At 39.8% G+C, this 21,172-nt stretch overlaps 1 protein-coding gene across 2 annotated transcripts in view; it reads right to left on the bottom strand.

Moving 5' to 3' along the window:
- Positions 1–12,539: 12,539 nt before the first annotated feature.
- The window catches only part of mettl14 (methyltransferase 14, N6-adenosine-methyltransferase subun), a 65,826-nt gene continuing 57,193 nt past the window's right edge, over positions 12,540–21,172 (bottom strand). For both annotated transcript variants that reach the window (XM_042095028.1, XM_042095029.1), the window contains 2 exons: positions 19,702–19,912; positions 12,540–13,344 (listed from right to left, as the gene is read on the bottom strand). In XM_042095028.1, coding sequence (XP_041950962.1) covers positions 13,046–13,344; positions 19,702–19,912 — 510 coding nt within the window. In that variant the 3' untranslated portion in view covers positions 12,540–13,045. The remainder of the gene's footprint in view (positions 13,345–19,701; positions 19,913–21,172) is intronic.

Below are 21,172 nucleotides of genomic sequence, written 5' to 3' on the forward strand. Positions count from 1 at the left end.
TGGTTTACATGTGACTGTTTTCCTGTTCATTTTTTATGTCGGTGAAATGACAAAAAAAGAAAGTAAAACTGCTCAAATATGTTCAACATCTAGTATTTACTGAAACGTGCATAATTCACAGTGGTTGCCATCCAGTGATGTCATAATATGCAAATTAGATGAGTAAATTTACCCCCTTCATAAACTTCTGGTCATACTCAATGATTTTCACATTTATAGTAGGACTTTATCTCTGACCACTTGCAAGCCATGGCCTTTTGAAATTTTGATGTAAAAATCCAATTTATATTCTTCAAAACCCTGGCGGCTAAAGGGTTAAACTACTCAACTATTTAACTTTTCAGCCATTCCAACTGTCAGTTGTCATCAACTATGACTTGCATTTTCATGCACTGGTAATTCCTCGGAATTACATTTTCAGGGTTTCCCCAGGTTTGACCACCCCAAATTTAAGACTTTTTTAAGACCTTTTTAAGACCACTTAAATGAAAATAAAGACCTACATCGCACCCATTATGCGGTTGTAAAACACCAGATCAAATCCATAATGACAATTAAAACACTTCCCCATGATGTGCTGTCTCTCCTCTCGACTGATTATATTGATTCATTGCCGCCGGTGCGAAAACCCAAAGTATTGCGCATACTCCAAGAAATTAGACTAGTGTAGTTGTCACGATACGAAAATTATTATTTCGATACCGATACCACGTCAAGAATTGCTCCACCATACTTGACATCATCAGTAGTATTGAATAGTGTGATCATTCACACCAGTGGGCATCCTAGATTCTGCACGACTCTTTCCACACACATACACAAACACACGGAAAATGATGGCTTATTTCATGTTACTATTTCATATATCTTGGAATTCATATAAAGTGTATATTTTGTTAATAATGTGTAGTATTTTATAATCTGCATAATTACTATTAGTTAAAATATTTATTAATTTAAATACTTCATATTTATTTTACTATTTACATAACTATTACACGTAGGCAAATCTTTAAGCGTACAATCTGGCTCTCTTCAGACTACAGATCCTGTTCAACTGTTTCCTCTGCCCACAAATGTTTCAAAATAAAAGTTCTCACTACAATAATTCCCTATTAAATAATTTAACAATTTAAACTATCCAGTTATTTAACTGTTCAGCCATTCCAACTGTCACTATGCCATTCCAGTTATCATCAACTATGCCTCCAGCTATATTAAACCACCACCTACCTAGCAACCAATATAGCAACCATTAATTTAAAGCATCTGCCAGTTTCCATAGCAACCAACAGGTTGATTACCCTAACAACCATCATAGAAACAGCTTTATTTAGCATTGCAACAACCATGTCTACCTAAGCAAAACCATTGTAACTATCTCTACATTATCTGTTTTAACATATTTACAGTGGGTCCCAGTTAAGTTTGGACGGGTTCCTTCATGAATCACGCACCCCATTTTCTCAGCAGAAATGGCACAAACTGCAGTTGACACAAACAACCACAAGGTGTCACTTGGCAGTTCTGCCACTACTATTTTTGATGCGACTTGACTTAACTGCTTCCATGACGCAGTGAGCTAGGCCTGTCAAACTCGATTCCTTTTAAGGATCCGGGTTATTCTGAGTCACTCACTAAACTGATCCGGGTTGAACGAGTCACTTGAGTCACTTGAGTCAGTATTACTAAATCGCAAAGAAATTCAGTCCTACGTTCAAGCAGTGCCATGGGGTGCTTCATTTCATTAAGTGCCTTCTCATGTTGGATGTGGATCCTCCATGATTTGAAACCAGGTTTTTGCAGCACTTGCATTTAGCCTTTAGAGTTTTGCTCTCCTGGTCAAAGTGCATCCACACATTGTTCATCTTTTTGGTGCTCATGTTCAGAAACTTTGATCTTATTGACAGAGAGGGTAGCCTATATTATAATAATTAATTATTTGTTGTTGTTTTGTTAACAATAGAAAAGTTTGCCTAGGTCTAATGCTACTCTGCTACAATGTTTATTACCACTACTACTAATAGTAGGCTACTAGGAATTTATTCTAATAAGTATTATAGGCTGCTAATAGGCAACTAATATTACTATTAATCATAGCTCTACTGTTAGGTAGCCTATTATAATATCATATAATATAATATAACCTAATATAATAGCATCAAAACCTCCACCCACTCACGGGAAAGAAAGCAGTTTGAGCCAGACTGTTGATTTATTGTCTTAACAACCTAAGCAATTGACTTTCAATGTAGACATAGAAACAGGAACGTAGAAATGCCCTGCAGTGAAATTATTATTGTTATTATTATTATTATTATTACTACTACTACTACTATTCTCATTAGGCCTATTATTATTATCACCTTGACACGAGTAGAAACTAGGCTACTCGCTCGTCTACAGATCCACTCATGTAGCCGGCTGATTCGACTGACTCGCACTCATAACAACATAACGTAACCGGTCCGCCAGGCTGATCCAAATGACCCAGGTAGGCTAGCCTACTCAAGCAACTCCATACAGAGCTTGCAATGTTTCGGACTGTCTTCGCGACCTAATTGCATTTTAAAGTAGGCTATGCGTGCAGAACATATGTTATTTCAGAAGTGAAAGCATGGCTTTTGTTGTGGATTTGTTTTTCACCTTGACGAGGAGTTACTAGCTGCTCTAAAGATCCACTCATGACAACGTAGCCGGCTGATTCGACTGACCCAGGTAGATACTCAAGCAGCTCCATGAGCGTGCAGTTCGGACTGTCTGCACGACCTAATTGCATTTTAATATGCTACATCTATACACCAAATCTAATTATGTCTAGGCTACATGCAGAACATTGAATGTTATTTCAGAAGTGGAAAAATGGCTTTTGTTGTGGAATTGCTTTTCACCTCGAGGAGGAGCTACTCGCTCTCGCAGATCCACTCATGACAACATAGCCGGCTGATTCGACTGACTTGTACTCAACGTAGCCTAACCGGCCGGCTGATCCGACTAACCCGGATTGCTAGCCGCTCCAATCTGAGTCACATGGTCTGTGAGTCTGCAATGTTTCCGGCTCTGCGGGAAGTTAACCAGTTATCTCGGACTGCCTGCTCACTCAGTCGCTTGAGTTGATTTGTGGAGTTGTGGTTGCCTACGAAATTGTTAAATTTTTGGCAGCTACGATGGCTAGGGCTAGGAGGCTAGCTAATTTTGCAAGAGGTTTGTGTGTGGCGCTGTTTATCGTTTTAGATTGAATTGTAGTAGGACTCAACTGATCCGAGTTAATGATACTAGAGACTCGCGACTCATGGGTTAATTTAAAGACACGGGTGAAAGATCCGAGTGAATCACGACTTAAACACCTTTACAGTGAGCCATATATGATAATACAATAGCGTGAGTTTATATATCTTATACCCTATTTGTCACGGTTACTTATAGATTTGATAGTGAAACGATAAGCGCATGAGACTTTCAGCGGGGGCACGGGAACTTAAATTGATCACGGTAGTTTAAGCTTACACTTACACGTCCGAATCCCAGGACATAACGCACTGGACCTTATAATAGGCTCGAGATATAATTCCAAAGGGGGCAGATAGGGGCCTACTGCACTTAAAACGTTAAAAGATTGAACAAAGCTTCCCGAAATTTGAAATTGCGATCAGTGACTGGCATCGGGTGAAGCTTTTCGAAGTTGAACAGGCTATTAAAACTATTTGCGCACCTCAATGTCACAGGAGAGACTGGGCTCTCCCTTATGAATTGAAAAAGACGTTATGCTACCTGCAAACTGGCCTATGATTTCATTGCTGAGTTTGCGGCAAAGCAAGACAATGTTTTTTCAGAGTCAGGATATGGCGAGTCAGTGTCATTTATTTGTCCAATGGCTACAGACCAGTTTCCATAGTGCACATCTTATCAACAGTTTGAATGTCGTGTGTGTTTCTGCTCATTGACAAATAGGCTACCGTTCAGCACAATGATTCATGCCCAATTAATTTCCTCTGTTAAAGTGTTCGCCTTTGTTACACTATTTGGTTTCGTGATGTAGCCTATGATAAACAAATATGTGACTCAGCTAATCTTATAGGCTATACAATTTCCCCTCTTAAAGACAAGCTGGTGTAGCTTATTAGACTAGGCTACTAAAATGCACCGACGGTAGCCTTGGCTATGTGTAAAGTAAGCTATCGCATGATTTCATGCACGTAAGTTCATGCATCTGTCAAGTTCACACAGGGCCCTGCAGCTCCTCCTAAGACAGCGAGGAAAAAGTTAAAATACGCGATAAACCCGGGAAAAGTTGACAGGTTTGTTTCGGTCCCGGTCAGGGGCGGATCTAGAGATTTTTTCCTGGGGTGGCATGAGGTTCCAGGAGGGGGCCATGGACATTATTCAAAACTTAAAATTCTACGGATTTCATTGAATATGTTTTGTTCTCTACATTACATTACACGAGGTGGGAGGCAAATCGGAGATGTAGCTGGCGTTTTGGATGATGTGGGTCTTAATATGTGAATTTCTTTCTCTGTGTAATCACTATACAGTCTGTGTAGTCTGTACTTAAATTATACAGTGTCAAAAAGCAATTCTAGGGTGGTTTGGAGGTATGTTCCCCCAGAGAATTCTTTTAAAAAATGACCCCTCAAATGATTTCTTCTAGTTAGTTTTGAGGGAATATGGATACATTTATAAAATAAGCCATCAATAGATTTAGGTTATAGCCTACCTACCTAACCTAGATTCAGGTTATATGGATTGAAACAAGATTCTGATGATTTGGGGGTATTTTTAAAACATGACCCCTCAAATGATGTCTTCTAGTGAGTTTTGAGGGAATATGGACAAATGTAGTCATACAAAATAAGCCATCAGTAGATTTAGGTATCTGAATTGAAACAAGATTCTAATGCAGGATTGTTGCAATGATAACCATGACTGTGACTGTCAAAACATTTCCATCTGATTCCTTCTTGGTCAAAACATTCTTTTTTGATTTATTATAATACAACAATTTAAAATGTACATAACAAGAGTGTAATTCTTAATTTACCACCTCACTAATAAACATGCAAACACACACATTGGTGGACAGTAACTAAGTACTGGGTATGGGTATCTAATTCAATTATTTCATTCTTTGGAAGGTTTTTACTTCAACCCCCACTACAATTAAAGGCCAAATATCTTTAGCAGGGATTAGAAACGGTTCAAAGAATGAAAATGAAAACCGGAAACGAACACAGTTTTTGGAAGGACGTAACTGAAAACGGGAGCCAAACCAATTGTTCCGGAGTGAAAACGTCATTTTCAAATTTAGATAACCGGTTAATAATGGTATTTATCATTCTGATTAACCTTTGTTTGAATATTATTCAAAACTCCATAGGCTTGGAAAGTCACCTGCCCACACAGTGTTCCCCAGACCCCTTATAAGATGAATTTAGTCAGATGTTATGTATCGGTATCTTCCCTGCATAATTGGCTAGAACTACTAGTTGATATTAATATCCAACACTATGTATGTAGTCTAAATTACTTAAACAATTTGTGAAATAAGATACCAGAGACACTAGGCAAATATTTAGGCCTGTCATGCTGGTAGCACCATACATAAGTTAGGCTATTGCAAGCCTTAAAGCTATTATTAGGTCTTATAATATTATAAGACCTAATATTATATAGGTATTATAATATTATGATATCAAATAATGTTTTTGCTCAGAACGAACCTAAATGGAAATCAGTCCCCCTCAGTCCCTGATCTTTAGTGCCAAATTATGTTTAGCCATTCACAATTTAGGCTACTCACTCACTCACAAAGTGGTGAATAATGAAGTACATGTATACTGTATTAAAGTACCTTTATAAATATACTATTAAGAAACGACCTCAAACACGAGTGAACAAGCAACATGTTCTTGAGGACACAAACTCCTGTGCTGGCCTCAGCTTGTTGGTTCATCTACCAGCAAATGATTGAAATCTATCACCCAATGGAACTGGACGATTTAACTGGAATCTAAGCAATTCACTCATGCACAAAGCTTCATATGTGATGTGCTTTGACATCATCAAACGTCTAGTCTAGCCTACTCTGAGTAGGGTTTGTTTGAAAATAGTAGGCTACTTTTACTTATTGTGATTGAGTAGAATTTCAGTCATGTAACTGTACTTTTACTTGTGTAGATTGATTTACACCGTGTATGAAAAGAAAGGAAAAAGAAAAACGCAACCGCCACCAGCTTGACACCGATTAGATAGGCTATTCTAGTTTGATTTGACATGTCGACCAAATTTAGATAGTCATAGATGCAGGGAGGATGCATGACAATTTTGAGAACCCGTGTTGAATTATCACGTGTATTAATGGGTTGACATCGACAGCAGTATTTACAATCAAAGGTTATAAACTAGCAAAACACACAAATAGACTTTAGACTTCAAACGTTAAGCTACGCATGAGCATGCCCTTATCTGACCTGACCATCATCGAAAATGACGTAGACTAACAGTGAGGTTGTTGCCGGGTTAACTGATTTATGGACTGACTATGGGTCTGATTATGGACTTTTTCGACTTGGTGGTCAAACTTACCACTTCTTTGTAGGCCTACAGACTTGACACATAGTTGCATGCACTGTGCAATCTGCTGCCAATGGTGAAATTTCGCGGGGGTCACTGCGCTGATGGTGATTCTAAATCGGCAATTTCTGTTTGAGAGGAGTTTGGTGCGGGTTTCACACCTTCTCACAGTCCAACATGTATGAACATAAAATATACTTAAAAAAATATTATCTGATTTATAAATGGGGTGGCAACAGGGGTGGCAAGACTGTGTCCCAGGGGTGGCAGTTGCCACCCTTTGCCACCCCGTAGATCCGCGCATGGTCCCGGTGATTATTTGTGAAATTGTGCAAACGCCTTTTCAAGGCATTTCAAGGAAGGTGTCGTAGAATGCAAGCTCCCAAATTGACCCAGTAGCCTACAGAAGGCATCAATAAATTGTTGGGACTGGGGAGGGTCATGCGTTTTTTCTCAATCACTTTGGAGGGTCATAGAAAAATTTCTTGCTGGCGAGGGAGGGTCACGTCTTTTTTGACTAACGCTCCCAAAACTCCTCCGGTAGCCCCTTAAATAAATAACGAACAGTCCCTAATTGATTATAGCCTGTAGGGTGGTTTGGAGGTATGTTCCCCCAGAGAATTCTTTTAAAAAATGACCCCTCAAATGATTTCTTCTAGTTAGTTTTGAGGGAATATGGATACATTTATAAAATAAGCCATCAATAGATTTAGGTTATACCTACCTAACCTAGATTCAGGTTATATGGATTGAAACAAGATTCTGATGATTTGGGGGTATTATTAAACTTTGACTAACGTTTCGATGTGTCGATGTTTTTGACTAACGAACATCGAAACGTTAGTCAAAGTTTAATATTTTGGCTAAATATTTCTAAAATCATTTGAGTTTCACTAGTCACATGTTTTAACAAGGAACACTTGTTATTGAACTAATAACAGACGTGTGTCAAAAATTGACTTTATTTTCCATACGGAGAAATAACATATGCAGAGTCTAACCAAGGTCAATCTTGCCAAAAAAGCCCTCAAACCTGAAAACACATTAGGGAAAAGTGCAAAACATCACAAAACTAACTAAACTAACACGCGCATATGTTTGTATTGCAATCATTGTAGCCTACAGTTGTAACAGCGCGTAACAGTTGTTTTACTCCCCGTATGCGCTCATTATAAAGAATGTTTAACGTGTCCCAAAAACATCAACTAATCACCAAACGTCTTATAAACAAGTATTGCCAGGAGCACCTTGCAACACCTTGCAAAAAATGATAACAATAGGCCTAGGCCTTTATATGGCTCTGCTTCTGCCTAGATTTGAACTCAGAACTGCCTGAAAGTTGCAGACCTGTTCTGGAAATACGCGCATTAACCCAGTCGACCATCAGACAACGCTACCTGCCTCGAGTAGGCCTATTGGGTAGGACTGTAGCCTACACTGGTTGCTGTGGCACAGTCTTAAGTGACCGAATTCGTTTTCCTTTGTCATATGAATGCTGTCATTTAACCTCGTTAGTGTAGTAAAACAAATCAGAACTATTCACAAGGTTTCTGGGCAGCATATTTATGTTCTGTTAGCAAGCGAACTTCTCATGACTGCCGACAAAGTAGCCTACTGCCAGCTGACGAAGCTCTCATTTTAAAACATTACTGAGAGACAGGCACTGTACAATCAAGACATCTTGCCACTGAATCCAAAACTATGTTTAACATTACGTACAAAGCTTATAGGCTACAGTGGACTAGCATGTTGCAGGGGCTGTAACGCACTGAAAATTCGGCCAATCACAGCCCTTGCTGTCGAATGCTCCGTCCGGTTCGACCGTGGAACGCCACAGCGGACTATGCTGCCCCCAAGCAGCTGCAGTTGTACTTACATTTCACCCAACTGCGTGAATCACCTTGATGGTGAATGAAGTGTCATTTCTGGGCATTTTGTATTTGAAATACGTATTTTAAATACATGTATTAGAAATACTGACCATCCCTGGCAACATGGTAAAAAGATGAAAATGATTTTACTTTCAATTCCTTTTACATTCTCCAAGGTATTAACATTAACATTTTTCATAACTTCATGTAGGACGTACATAAATGTAAACACTGTGGCAGTAGTAATGCAATATTTAGAAAATGTAGACTACTCTTGTACTGTTGATACTCAAGTACTTTTAAAAACAAGTACTTCAGTACTTTTACTTAAGTAGACATCTGACTGTTGTACTTTTACTTGTACTTGAGTAAAATTTAGCAAAGGTTATCTGTACTTTTACTCAAGTAATGAAGCTGTGTACTCTGTCCACCTCTGATTAAATGTAACGTTTCATGTGAATCAAATTAAAATGTTTTCTTTGCAAACGTAGGCATAGGCATATGGTGACAGATTAATTTAATAATGCTGCTGTGTGAATCACGGCAAGCGCGAATGAAGTGGCCACTTCTTAATGGGACGCACTGTATGGAAGTGGGCTAAGTAAAATAGAGATGTTTCAAATAAGATAAGGTTAATCAGAATTCTACGATATGCCCGCTTGACAACGGCAGAGAACTGGCCTTTGGCCATAGCAACCATCCATTTAGAACGATTGGCCTTCATAGCAACCAAAGGTCTGAGCTCTGTTGCAATGTGAGGCAAAGTATAGAAAGGTGATGAAACATACAGAGACAGGTGAAGAAATATAGTGCAATGTAGACCGTAGTATACAGTTGATTTACAGACGGTGGTTTAGAGTAATATGAAGGATTCCTTTATTCTGAGATACATCTGAGATAGGCTACATCAATAGGCTCTCAAAACAACCCCAGGCTCACAAAACAATCCCAAACAGACATAAGGTCTTTATAGAGCAAATCCATATAGATTATTTGTCAAATAAACCAGTAAAACATAATTTGTGGGATGGAATATATAACATTCACACTCATATTTTTTAAAAATAAATCAGTGAAAAGTATCCTGACAAACAAGCAGCTTTTTAATGCCTTGGTCATATTTCATAATTTCAATTCCTCTGTAGGTTACCTGATAGCCCAGTTTGAGAGGCGCAAGACGCGTGACATTTATTTTTACAGCCAATCACTGCTGTCATTTTATTTTATTGATTTGATCTCAGTCATAGAAGCTAAATTCGAAGGCAGGCCAAAGGTAAAATCCAACAAACCGCATTCAACCCGCAAGCCAATAGTTGAATAGTCCTCTCCTAGAGCTTTTGAGATATTGCCACTGCTCCAACACTGAAAGGCACTGTTACAATGCCTGGATCAAGCCAGGTTCAGCATAGTGTATGCCACTGTCTGCTCACGTTGGTGACCGGACCAGGGCAAGCACACTTTCGCAGTTCCCGCCGGAAATGCAGTCTACATGTAGTTATACATTGTTGTTTATTATTGATATTTTCCTTAATGTAGTCTTACCATGCTATTGTTACTATTGATTAAATTGACATTGTTATTTATTATTGCTATTCTCCTTAATATAGGTTGACTAACATCTTAAATTGTTCCCCGTTAAATTGAAGTATTATATCGTTTTGTATTTGTATGTCGCTTTGGACAAAAGCGTCTGTCAAATCCCATATCCATACTGAATCACAGGGTCAGTTCCTGCCCTGCAAGTGCCTTATGCATATACATCGCTACATGTGGATCTTTGATTTAGTATCTTTTACTGTCCATATTATTTATGTGGATTTGTTATTTTATCATACTGTTTATAGACTTAGACTTCTTTAATGTCCATAAAACTTACATAAAATGGAAAATTGTCTTTGATAGTGGCACAACACTATGCACAATAAATAGATAAACATGGGTAAAAACTATGAAATCAGTCCAGTTTGCTCCAGAAAAGAGTTAAAAGATATAAATAATAATGAGTAAAATACATAAAGTGCCTAACCGCATACATTTATCTGACTATGGGCAGTTCTTTGTTAAGGATGGTCACAGCTGATTGCCGTTGGGACTGCTCCGTTGGGAAGTCTCCATCCTGATGGCAGCAGCTGGAAAGCACAGTGGAGGGGATGAGTTGGATCTTGATAAACCTGTAATGCCTTTTTTAATAAAATCTGTGAATACAGGTTTATGTCCAATGATCTTTCCGCCCTGGTTGACTATTTGTGCCAGTGTGTTCTTTTGTTTGACCGAAAGGTGCCCATACCATGACACAGTGTTGAACGTCAGCACACTCTCGGTCAGTGATTTGTAGACCATGGTCATTGTGCGCTGGCTGGTGTTGAGGCTTCTGAGTTTCCTCAGAATATGTAGTCCACATGGTTTTGAAATTTTTTTTTTTTGAATATGTAGTCCACATGGTTTTGACATTGTAACTGGTGATCTATTATTGTTCCGAGATATTTGAATTGAGTGACAAGCTCCACTTCCTGACCCTTCATGCTGATTGGCTTGAAGGTGGGCACAGTCTTTGTTACCTCCTCTCCTGCTTCCCAGCCACATCTCCTTGGTCTTGGCGATGTTGAGATCCAGAAAGCTGCTGTCGAACCATGAAGTCAGGGTGTTGATGTATTGCAGATAGGGAGAGCTGTTTGAGTCCTGAAGGCAGGCAATTAAGGCCATGCCATCTGCATACTCAACGAGGGAGAGGTCACTGCTATTGCACTGTATTTAGTTTGTATATATGGAGAAAAGCAAAGGGGATAATACACATCCTTGAGGGACACCTGTGTTCAGGACAAGAGAGTCAGAGAGGCAGTTCTTAATACAGACTCGCTGGGGTCGGTCTCTCAAAAATTCCCTGATGAGGAGGACCAGGCCACCACTGACTTCCAGGTCACGAAGGCGCCCTAGGAGGAGGTGAGGCTGAACGGTGTTGAAGACTGAGGAGAAATCCATGAAAAGAATGCGAGCATGAGTGTTGGGTTTGTCCAGATGACTAGATGCTGTTCAGGAGGGTGAGTGTGGCTTCCTCCACCCCTCTGTTGGTTTGGTAGGCAAATTGCCTGGGGTCCAGTGAGTTGATGTTGTAGGTGTATGTTGTGTGTAATGTCTTAAGCTAGTGGGACCTTGAATGTCCCCTTGGGGATCAATAAAGTATCCATCTATCTATCCATCCTAATATTGGGGGAAAAGTGAGATGTGTGAAACACTATTTGACTGAAATGGTAACCAGAAGTAATTTGTTATTAAAAAAGGCTTAAATGTTTTAACTAAAACTTGACAGAGATACCTCTAGTTCTCTTTTGACTAAACCTAGACTAAAATGACGAGACTTTTAGTCGACTAAAACATGACTAACAAAAATTATATTTGAATGACTGAATCTGACAAAGACTAAAAAGGACATTTCGTCACAAGACTAAGACTAAATTAAAAACAGGTGACAAAATTAACATTAGTGTCCAAAGTCCCTAGGCTTCTCCCACTATATCCAGTTCAGCGTAACACTGGTAATGTTAGCCTAAAAGACTAAAATTTGCTTGACATTCAAAATACAGGCTAGCTAGATCTCTATTTAGAAGTTGAATAAACTTGTAGAAAAAGTACAGGCCTACAGAATTGTAAGCACGAGCAAGTTTTTCCTGCTACACCAGGCCGATTGCTTTCTCACTGCAAACTAACCGCTCGAGTTTAATTGGAAACGAGCCAAGACCATCTTCTCCAAGTGGTCTCAGTTCATTTGTTTTGTTCCAAAACAGAGTAGTATTGCAGCTTTCACATATACCCAATTGAACCAATCTTTGGGGGAAACGCTCCACGTTCAAAGAGCCAGGTGTGAAAGCACCCTTAAATTCAATGTTAACGCAATGTTTATTGACATTATTGTAAGTGACTTTGGACAAAAGTGCCTGCTAGTAAATACTATAAACAAACATACAATTTTTTGGCCACCTCATTGATGTCCGTGGGGAAACAAGGAGGGGTTATTCTACATTCTGCATCCTTCATGCAACAGCCCAAGACCACTAATGTTGTTGAAAGTGAATTTTTTTCCAAATCAACAAAGGGAAATTTACATTGCATGTCAATTTAATGCACAATAACACTTTCTTCTTGTATCTTAAATTTATGAAAAGTCAAAACAGCATAAATTTCTCTTGAGACACGACAGTACAGCAATTTAATTTGTATGTAGGTATATAATACACACAGTTCTAGGAAAAACAAAGATATCTGCATCTATACTGTATACTGAGTTTCAAAGTGTCTATGTAAAATAAAAAAGGTCCTGCTCCACACCAATTTAAAGACTATGTCCTACCACATTATATCTGTCAACGAAATTATGACTTTATTTTAAAAAAATAAAATAATAATAATAAAAAAAAAAAAAAACATATTTAGAGTGTTCAGCATTCTAATTCTAGCCTACAAAATGCAAAGTAATTTAAAAAAAAAAAAAAAAAATCAGGTTTGGCATTTACATCAGCACTAACTATACAAAGGAAGTCTCAGCATCCTGTGACTTTTCAAATTTATTTTTGTACTGGTGTTCAAGGATTGATACTGCAGTCCCTTTAGCGTGGGGGAAATCCTCTGTGGGGTGCTCCACGCCCTCTAAAGCCACCTCTCTCCCCACGGAAGTTGGGTCGATTGCGCTCCCGACCGCGATCACCTCTAACAGCTGCTGGCCCACCCCTGCCTCCCCTTTGAGCTCCCCCACCTCTCTCAGCCTTGGTTTTGGGAGGTGGAGACTTGGGACGAAGCCTCTCAATGTCTTCTGTGCAGCCAGAAAGGTGGGAGAGCTGGAAGAACTCCTCATAAGCCTCTGCATTAAAGTTACTATTTGTCAGAGTGGGACCAACAGTTAGCCATCCTGTAATAAACCAGAAACACACACAAAGTGCCATTTACATATAAGACAGACAAATGTATATATAATAAAGTAGAAACAGTATGTAATGTAAGATGGCAAAACAAAATGACCAAGCTCACTTTTCCATAAAAAAAAAGGGTGCAGACATCTTGATGTTTTTTTTTTTTTGGCCTTTTTATGCCTTTAATTAGACAGGACAGTGGAGAAAGACAGGAAGTGAGTGGGAGAGAGAATCGGGGTGGGATCGGGAAAGGACCACGAGGCGGGAATCAAACCCGAGTCGCCGGCATACGGTGCAGATGCCCCAGCCAGTTGCGCCACGGCTGGGGCAAGACATGTTGATTTTTTTATTAGAAAGAAAGAAAGAAATTCACTTTTATCTATGTCAAGGTAAAAAGAAAACAATGTGTCAGAAAATAATAATTCCACTAAAAGCTCTATGTTGCAAAGACCATCGTAAGCAACGAACTCAGGCCTAGTCCACACGTACCAAACCGATCTTTTTTTCCTCCGTCTTCCCTGGAACCATATCAAGAATATTTGCGTCCAAACGGATCCATCTCAACACGACTCAACACATTACTTCATACCCCAGGCCTATAGGTGGCACTGTTTCTTTACAGAAATTGACCAAAACTTGCAAAACTTGCACTTTAAAAACAGACAGAATAGGCTACGACAAAATGGCTAGTGCAAGGAAACCAGAATTGTTTGTGTGGACTGATGATGAACTGTCAACTGTAAAACTAATAAACTTTATTTTACGGTTTGTGAAGGCTGCAGTCCCGTCCTTTATTTGGCTAACGCAGGTAGGCCTACTAATCACCTAGGCTATTCTGTCGCCGCATTTATAATATTGCTATAAAACCTTCGTTAGTAACAGTCAATACTTTTGCCTGCATCAAATCGTGCATTCGCATTCAGTGTGCTACCATCGGCTTAACGTGAGTTCTAAGCGTCTTTGTATGCTTATATCTGATTTCACTCGACTGTGAATGCATGTATATATGTTGTAAGACATGTAAAGTAAATGAATGACACTGGCACTACGCACAAATTAATGTAGCCTAAACTTACACCGCACTTTCCACAAGTTCACAAGTTCTCTCGCGTCACTGACAGTAGCTAGAATGCATAAAAAAACACCGGGAAAAACAGTGTTCAGTCCACCAAGTCATAAGCTATCGGCGCTGCGCAGCACCAGTTGTGATATTTATCTTACGGAGTGTAATTGTAGGTAATGTCATGTATGAAAACTAGTATTGTTAGGCAATACTATAAGTGCAAGTCCAGGGCAGCTGAGGTGTGGCGATGACATCATCGATACGCAAGCAGGATGTGCGGTTTCGCTGTCTAAACGAACTCAAACGGGCTACGGTTTCAGATTTCTCCACTCTGGGACCAGGTTTCAGAAAAGTGCGGTTTCGGGCAATGCGTTTACAGGATTCATTTGGACGCTTGGCCAAGACGAAGCAAAACCTCTGCGTTTAACCTAAAAAGCGTCTCCGTGTGGACAGGCCCTCAGAGGACAAGCAAACCCAGAGCCGTATAAGTAACGGTCCTCTCACTGCCGGACCACAACCAGATGTCAAGATGGCCATGGATGGGACTATGTTTGTTTGCTGGAAACATTTATACACATTTGCCCTACAACCCAACATTTCATTGCAGATGCAGTGATGCAAAGCGTGGAATGCAAGTGCGGCTGCAATTAGCAGGGTAGCAGAAGAATTTTTACCTCATATTGTTTTTTCAGAATGTACTGCCTCTATAATTGACAAAATCAGTTAGCTTCACTTCGCACACAAATAGGCAGTTGGTTATTTTACTAGGCTATTTATTATAGGTTTGGTTGGTTCCTTGTCAAGATTGTTGATAAAAGCCTGTTACAATGAGATTCCATAAGCCTATATAGGCTATAGCCTAGACATCCGATATGACCTGTTTTGGGCTACCTTTTAACATGGCCACTAGTTCAAATGTATAGCCTATTTCTTTATGCAAAGGCTGACTGACTTAGCCCGACGAGCCAGACCCACATCAAGATGTAGGGTCTGGGAACTCACCATTGGCAGTGCTCAATCTGAGGAGTGGGATAAACTGTTGTCTTTCAGATTCCCTCTGCACGCAATAGGATAGCGTACAACTCATGAGTCCCATGCGTTTTCCCACCAGTGGAGCTAGTTGGCTAGTTGACCAAACTTTTGGCAACTTAAAAAAAGCTTAACTCGAGTCGCGATTCAAAGGCCGACTGACTATCATTAGCTCTGAATGAAGAAATAAAACCATGGTTGAAGAAGAAACGTGTTTATAGAAAGCACAGTGAACGTTATTTTAAATGATTCTGTCCTCCTGCACTCCTCACACTCTATCCCAGTCCTGTAGCCTGATTTGTTTTTGGAAAGATTTCATTTTTATTTGGTACCAATTAGGGCTGTCAGCGTTAACGCGTTAATCACAATGTGATTATGTTGTTCAATTGAATTAGATTCTGTTGTTCTTCTCAATACAACTCTGTACACCAGCATCGCACTTTGCCGCCGCCGATTCAGTTCCATTTTGTTGCCACCATTCCATAAAATCCAGTGTTTACCAGTTAAAAACTTTGGCGCTGATGTGCGTGGCAATTAACAGTGGACTTTCAATTTTATTTGAAATAATCAAATGTCTTAAAGGTTGTATCAACACTTTTTGTTAGAAATTGTTTTTGTGTGCAGATCGCAGAGCCTAGGCTGCCTACAGACGCGTTTTTTTAAAATGGCCTGTTTATGGGGCGGGCAGCTAATGGATCGTTAGGAAAGATTAGATCAGGGGTGGGCAAACTGCGGCCCGCGGGCCGGATCCGGCCCGCCAAGCACTTTCATCCGGCCCGCCGAGCATTTCATTTAGTTATCAGGCTGCTCGCTATTTTTTTCCTGCGATAGAGACGACGTTGGTTAGCTCTACTGCAAACTGCTTTTCACTCTCCTTAAAGAACGTTTACAATGTCAATGTCAAAACATCATGTTAAATAGAGATAACATCATGTTAAACTAAGTTAACTCTTAGTTATCTCCTTTGCAGCAGATCTAACGTGAACATTATGCAATCCATTTAATTGGGAACGCGTCTGCACTCACGAGAGGGAGAGAGAGCCGCAGGTTCCAGCTGGCTTGTGATTGTTGATAATTGATATCTCCTTCTTATAAGAAAGTTTTAAAAGAAAATCATGAAGGCAACAGTAGTTCCCACTACTGACCATTTAAAAACTGTGAGAGGGCCCAGCCGTAGGTACAGCACTAGCCACAGCGGAGCAGGCAGAAGATCATTGAGAAATGATCTCAATGAATTGAATTAAATCGACGTGAATTAAAGCGACAGTGCACACAATTTATACGTTTGTTAAACAGCATAAAATTAGCAGCATTTTTAAGCAATTAATATTTTAAAACAAATACTTTTCATACTAAATTATAGGCTATAAATGTATTTAAAAAATTTATTTTTTTTATGCGTGTGGCGTGGGGGGGTTGTTGTGCGGCCCGCCGGCCAATTTTCGAAACCCAATGTGGCCCTTGAGCCAAAAAGTTTGCCCACCCCTGGATTAGATGCATGTGATCATTTATGTTTGGGCCTGCAATCGCTAATACAACCTTTAAAGTTAAGTTCATGAAGTAACTTTCTTTGCTTTCATTTGATTCCCAAGCAAAGAGCATGTGTCTTGGTGAATAGGCTAACCAATGCTGGTGATTGTTTTTTTTTTTATCACAGTAGCAGGCAACTATAAAGTAGCTTGCAATCACATCACAATATAACAAACTACAATAAGAAAGCAAGTGATTTCTGTCTGTGTTGTAACACAGCAGGCATATACTGCCTAATCCAAAACTGAAAATATGCTAGCTGCTTTATCAACTTACATTACTTTTGGGTAACTACAGTAACAATAGCCAGCAGATCTTCCACAATAGCAGACTACCTCAATTGCCAGTTTATAGTTTTGCCTATACCAATTACAGTTTGTCAATGCTTGTTAGGTAGCAACAAAGATCACAGCCTTTTACATTCTCAGTGTCATGTATTTTGAACCCAACAAACCAGTTTCTGTCTGGACTGTGACAGCCACATAATGATAGCCAGATAATGATAACCAGCTAGCTTACTGCACTATAGTAACGGACACTGAATATTAACATGGTTTGGTAGGCTATGTGCATGGTGTACTGTCAATTCATTTTTGAGCTAGTTATATATTTTTTTTGTGGATGTGTTTTGTATGCCCCCCCCCCCCCCCCTCCATCTGATGGAAACGATCATTTGACTGTTACCACTTGTTGGTGTTGTTGAATGTATAGCCTGAACTATCTTGTCAGTGATTTTATATTAGGCTATTTTATCATTTCAATCGGTAGAACAAAGCAGACAAAGTTAAAGGAAAATTCCGGTTTCTGTCAATGGAACTCCACAAACCACTCGGTGAGTTGCACAGTTTTGAAAACGAACGTTAAGGGTTGTTTTAGGACATGTTTGAGTAGCCTACTACAGTATGCCCATTGCCAGCCACCCTGAGAAGCGAAAAGGCGATTCAAAACGAGTCAGAAAAGTCGAGACAGGACCAATCGTCAAAATGTCGGTGTCCACCACTCTAGTTCATCCAAAACAAACCAGAAAAGGGCCTTAAAGTGCTAAAAACCGGAATTTCCCTTTTAAGACATTTTATCGATTTAAAATACCTGAACAAGGAAATTAGATGAAACAGATACATGCCTAATGCTCCATGCTCTAGCCAGGGAAAGCTAGTGACAGACAGAGATATATGATGACAGTGATGTATGACACAAAAAAACGTTCAAAAGGACTGCTTAAAACCGAGTCATAAATCATAAAATATTATTTTTTTAATCAAAATTGTGTGCAAAAGTAACACATTTAACCTGACAGTTGCCTTTAACCTGACAGGGTATGCCCATGGCCGTATTATCATGACCACGAGCCCTGGGCATCGGAATGGGCCCCCTCTCCCACCCCGCACGCACGCAAATAGCCAACAAGCTCACTCTCGCAAAGGAATTCTGGCAGCTAACTGGACGTTTTTCACACAATTTTGGACAGAAACGTTAAGCTGAAGACAGGTAAGCTGCCCGTCTGGCTCATCCAAACCACACACTGCATGCGTGAAACAAACACTAACAACTTGGACATCCCAATAAATGAGGATACCCATAAACAAATCTGCACTGATAAAAGATAATTGACAGAAATAAATTTCATTTGTGTAGGCTATCATCTAGAAAATAAAGTCTTTCTAAGCAGCCCATCAGTGGTTCTTAAAGCTGCTGTAACCTAATGATTGTGCTTTAGGATTAGTGAGTCTGGCCATGCGAGCCAGCATCTTACCTGCTGAACCAGTAATATGTTTACCTTTAGCTTCGTCTCTGGTCAAAACGTGTGTCATATTCATAGCATGTAAGACTTGTCTGCATTAGATTGCAATCTATACCTGGCATTAACAAACACGAATGCGCTCGCTCTATGCGTAAAGCCACTAAATTATGTGTGTGCTTACCGTGCTACACTCAAAAGTTTAGACAGAAGTAGATTTCATGTTTGTAGGTTGTTGAAGTGTGGACTAACTGCTCAATTGTGTTCAAGAAACCGCTATGTTAGCTAAAATGACATCTCCACACGACGAGTAGCCTAGTCTGGATGTTATGAACAGTTTCGACGTGATAGCTCGCCTTCACTCACTGAGCGTGTCAGTGTCAAAGCTGACGGCAGGCGGCATTTGTGCAGGCAGCTACTGACACTGTTTCTGACTTGATTTAACATAATATTTTGATCAAACGGGTTGCACAAATCTGCATATGATTAGGGAAGTGCGGACTGCTTTTGTAACGTGATCGAACATAATATTTTGACTGTGCACAGGGCCCCTTACTGGTCCTGCTAGGTTAATTAGCTTATTTGCCGTCTCCCCCAGTTAGATAAGATGATGCATACCTTTCTCGTCTATATACCAGAGACTTTCTAATGAGGAGACACCTCTCAAAGAATCTCCCATAGAAATGTATGGGGTTAGTTCGTAACGCAAACATGGCAGTCGTTTACACATATTCCACTCCTTCCGCCGCCAAAAGTTGACGTGAATAGATCATGCCAATCATGTGGTATGTTGTGAATACATTGTGACAATCATGTGTTGTGATCTCGCAGCTGGAGCGAGGTTGGTGTCGAGAAGCCTTGCGCACGCGCAGTTTTGCCTGAAATAGATGTCCGATAAGTGCCCAAAATGCGTTACAAGATGGCCGCCGAGTGGAGGGACTTGCCTTAAAGGACTTTGTCTATACAGCAAAATAATGTGATATTTTTATACATCACCTGGCCTTATGGTACTGTCACGACCAAACAGGTGCAGCCTTCGACGTCCAAGGCAGAAGTGCTCAATGATGTGGAAAATCTCAACTGGTTTCTCAATGTTGCCAATCTCTGGCTCTTCAGTAATGATCAGGTCAATGTCCACATTTGCATGGATGAAGTCACCATCTGTGCTGCGCCGCACTGTACCTTTAATACCCATCAGACAATGCTCCTGGAGACAAACAATGATGCACAGCAAATAAGTATTTACAATTCAGTGTTGAGAGTATGAGTCATTCTGTGTCAAATCAGACAAAATCCAGGAAAAAAAAACAATCTTTTTGTGCAATTAATAATTTGGGTTACAATTTGTACCCACCCACCATTATGAATTCAGGGGTTGTTTAAGTTTTGATTTCAGTGGACAATTAGGTTTTAACATTTCAATAGTAATCGCCCATACCACCCTAACATATGAAGACTCCTTTTAAAGTTATTGCACACCTGAAATCTCTCCATGATCTAACAAAAAAAGGTAATGCACAGTCGTGCTCAGTCATGCATGCCACAACATTTTCAGCGCTATTATACAGCAGTAGCCTACGGAGGAGAAAAGGCCTGTGAGCTAAAGCAATTGTTTTTCAGTCCTTGAACAATCATGCAAGAACCGTATTTGACGAACATGGAATGGCCACAGAACTTTTGCAAAGATATGCTTCCATTGGCTACACCAGACGAGCAAGTTTTTTTCCCCTTTACTGTCTATGCGTGCGAGCAGCGTGTAGCCTATGCACTCCGCTTCCGTTGTAGTTTAAAGATTGAATGGGAAACGGATTTGGAGCCAAAGGCTAAAATTTAATGCAGCTACAATTATCAGCTACAATTAAGGTATCACCAATATCAATTTAATGTTACAGATGTATGTACCATTCATTATGTACCATTCTTAAAATGGTTCTGGTCTAGACTTAAATATCTATTGAAAACTTCAATATGGAGTGTGTTTTTAGAGCGTGATCTGCAGGCGACCTGTTGGCTATTTTTAGAAGGTGCGCTGGGGGCGCCTCATAGCCGTCCCGCGGGCTACCTGGTGCCCGCGGGCACCGTGTTGGAGACCACTGGTCTACACAATGTTTAGGTTCCATAACTAAAACCTGTAAAATATTTTTGTTCAATTCTATTGTTTTCATAGTCTTTTTGCCCTTGATTGTTTACACTCTCTAAAAGGCCATAGCTTGGAGGCCATGTTTGGACATTCATATATTCACATACAAAAGTATTATTCCTAGCCTGACCAAAATTTGTAAAATGGAAGAAAATGTTCACATTTTGATTCCATAACTGCTGCTCAAACAGGGAACTGTTTATATATTATAGCCTCCACAATGCTACACAAATGCAGAATATAGATAGGTACTTTACTGATCCCCAAGGGGAAATTCAAGGTCTCAGTAGCATACAGACATCACACACAACATGCATTTACAGCAGA

Source organism: Alosa sapidissima, chromosome 6 (genome assembly GCF_018492685.1).
Source record: "Alosa sapidissima isolate fAloSap1 chromosome 6, fAloSap1.pri, whole genome shotgun sequence".
NCBI classification, from domain to species: Eukaryota; Metazoa; Chordata; class Actinopteri; order Clupeiformes; family Clupeidae; genus Alosa; species Alosa sapidissima.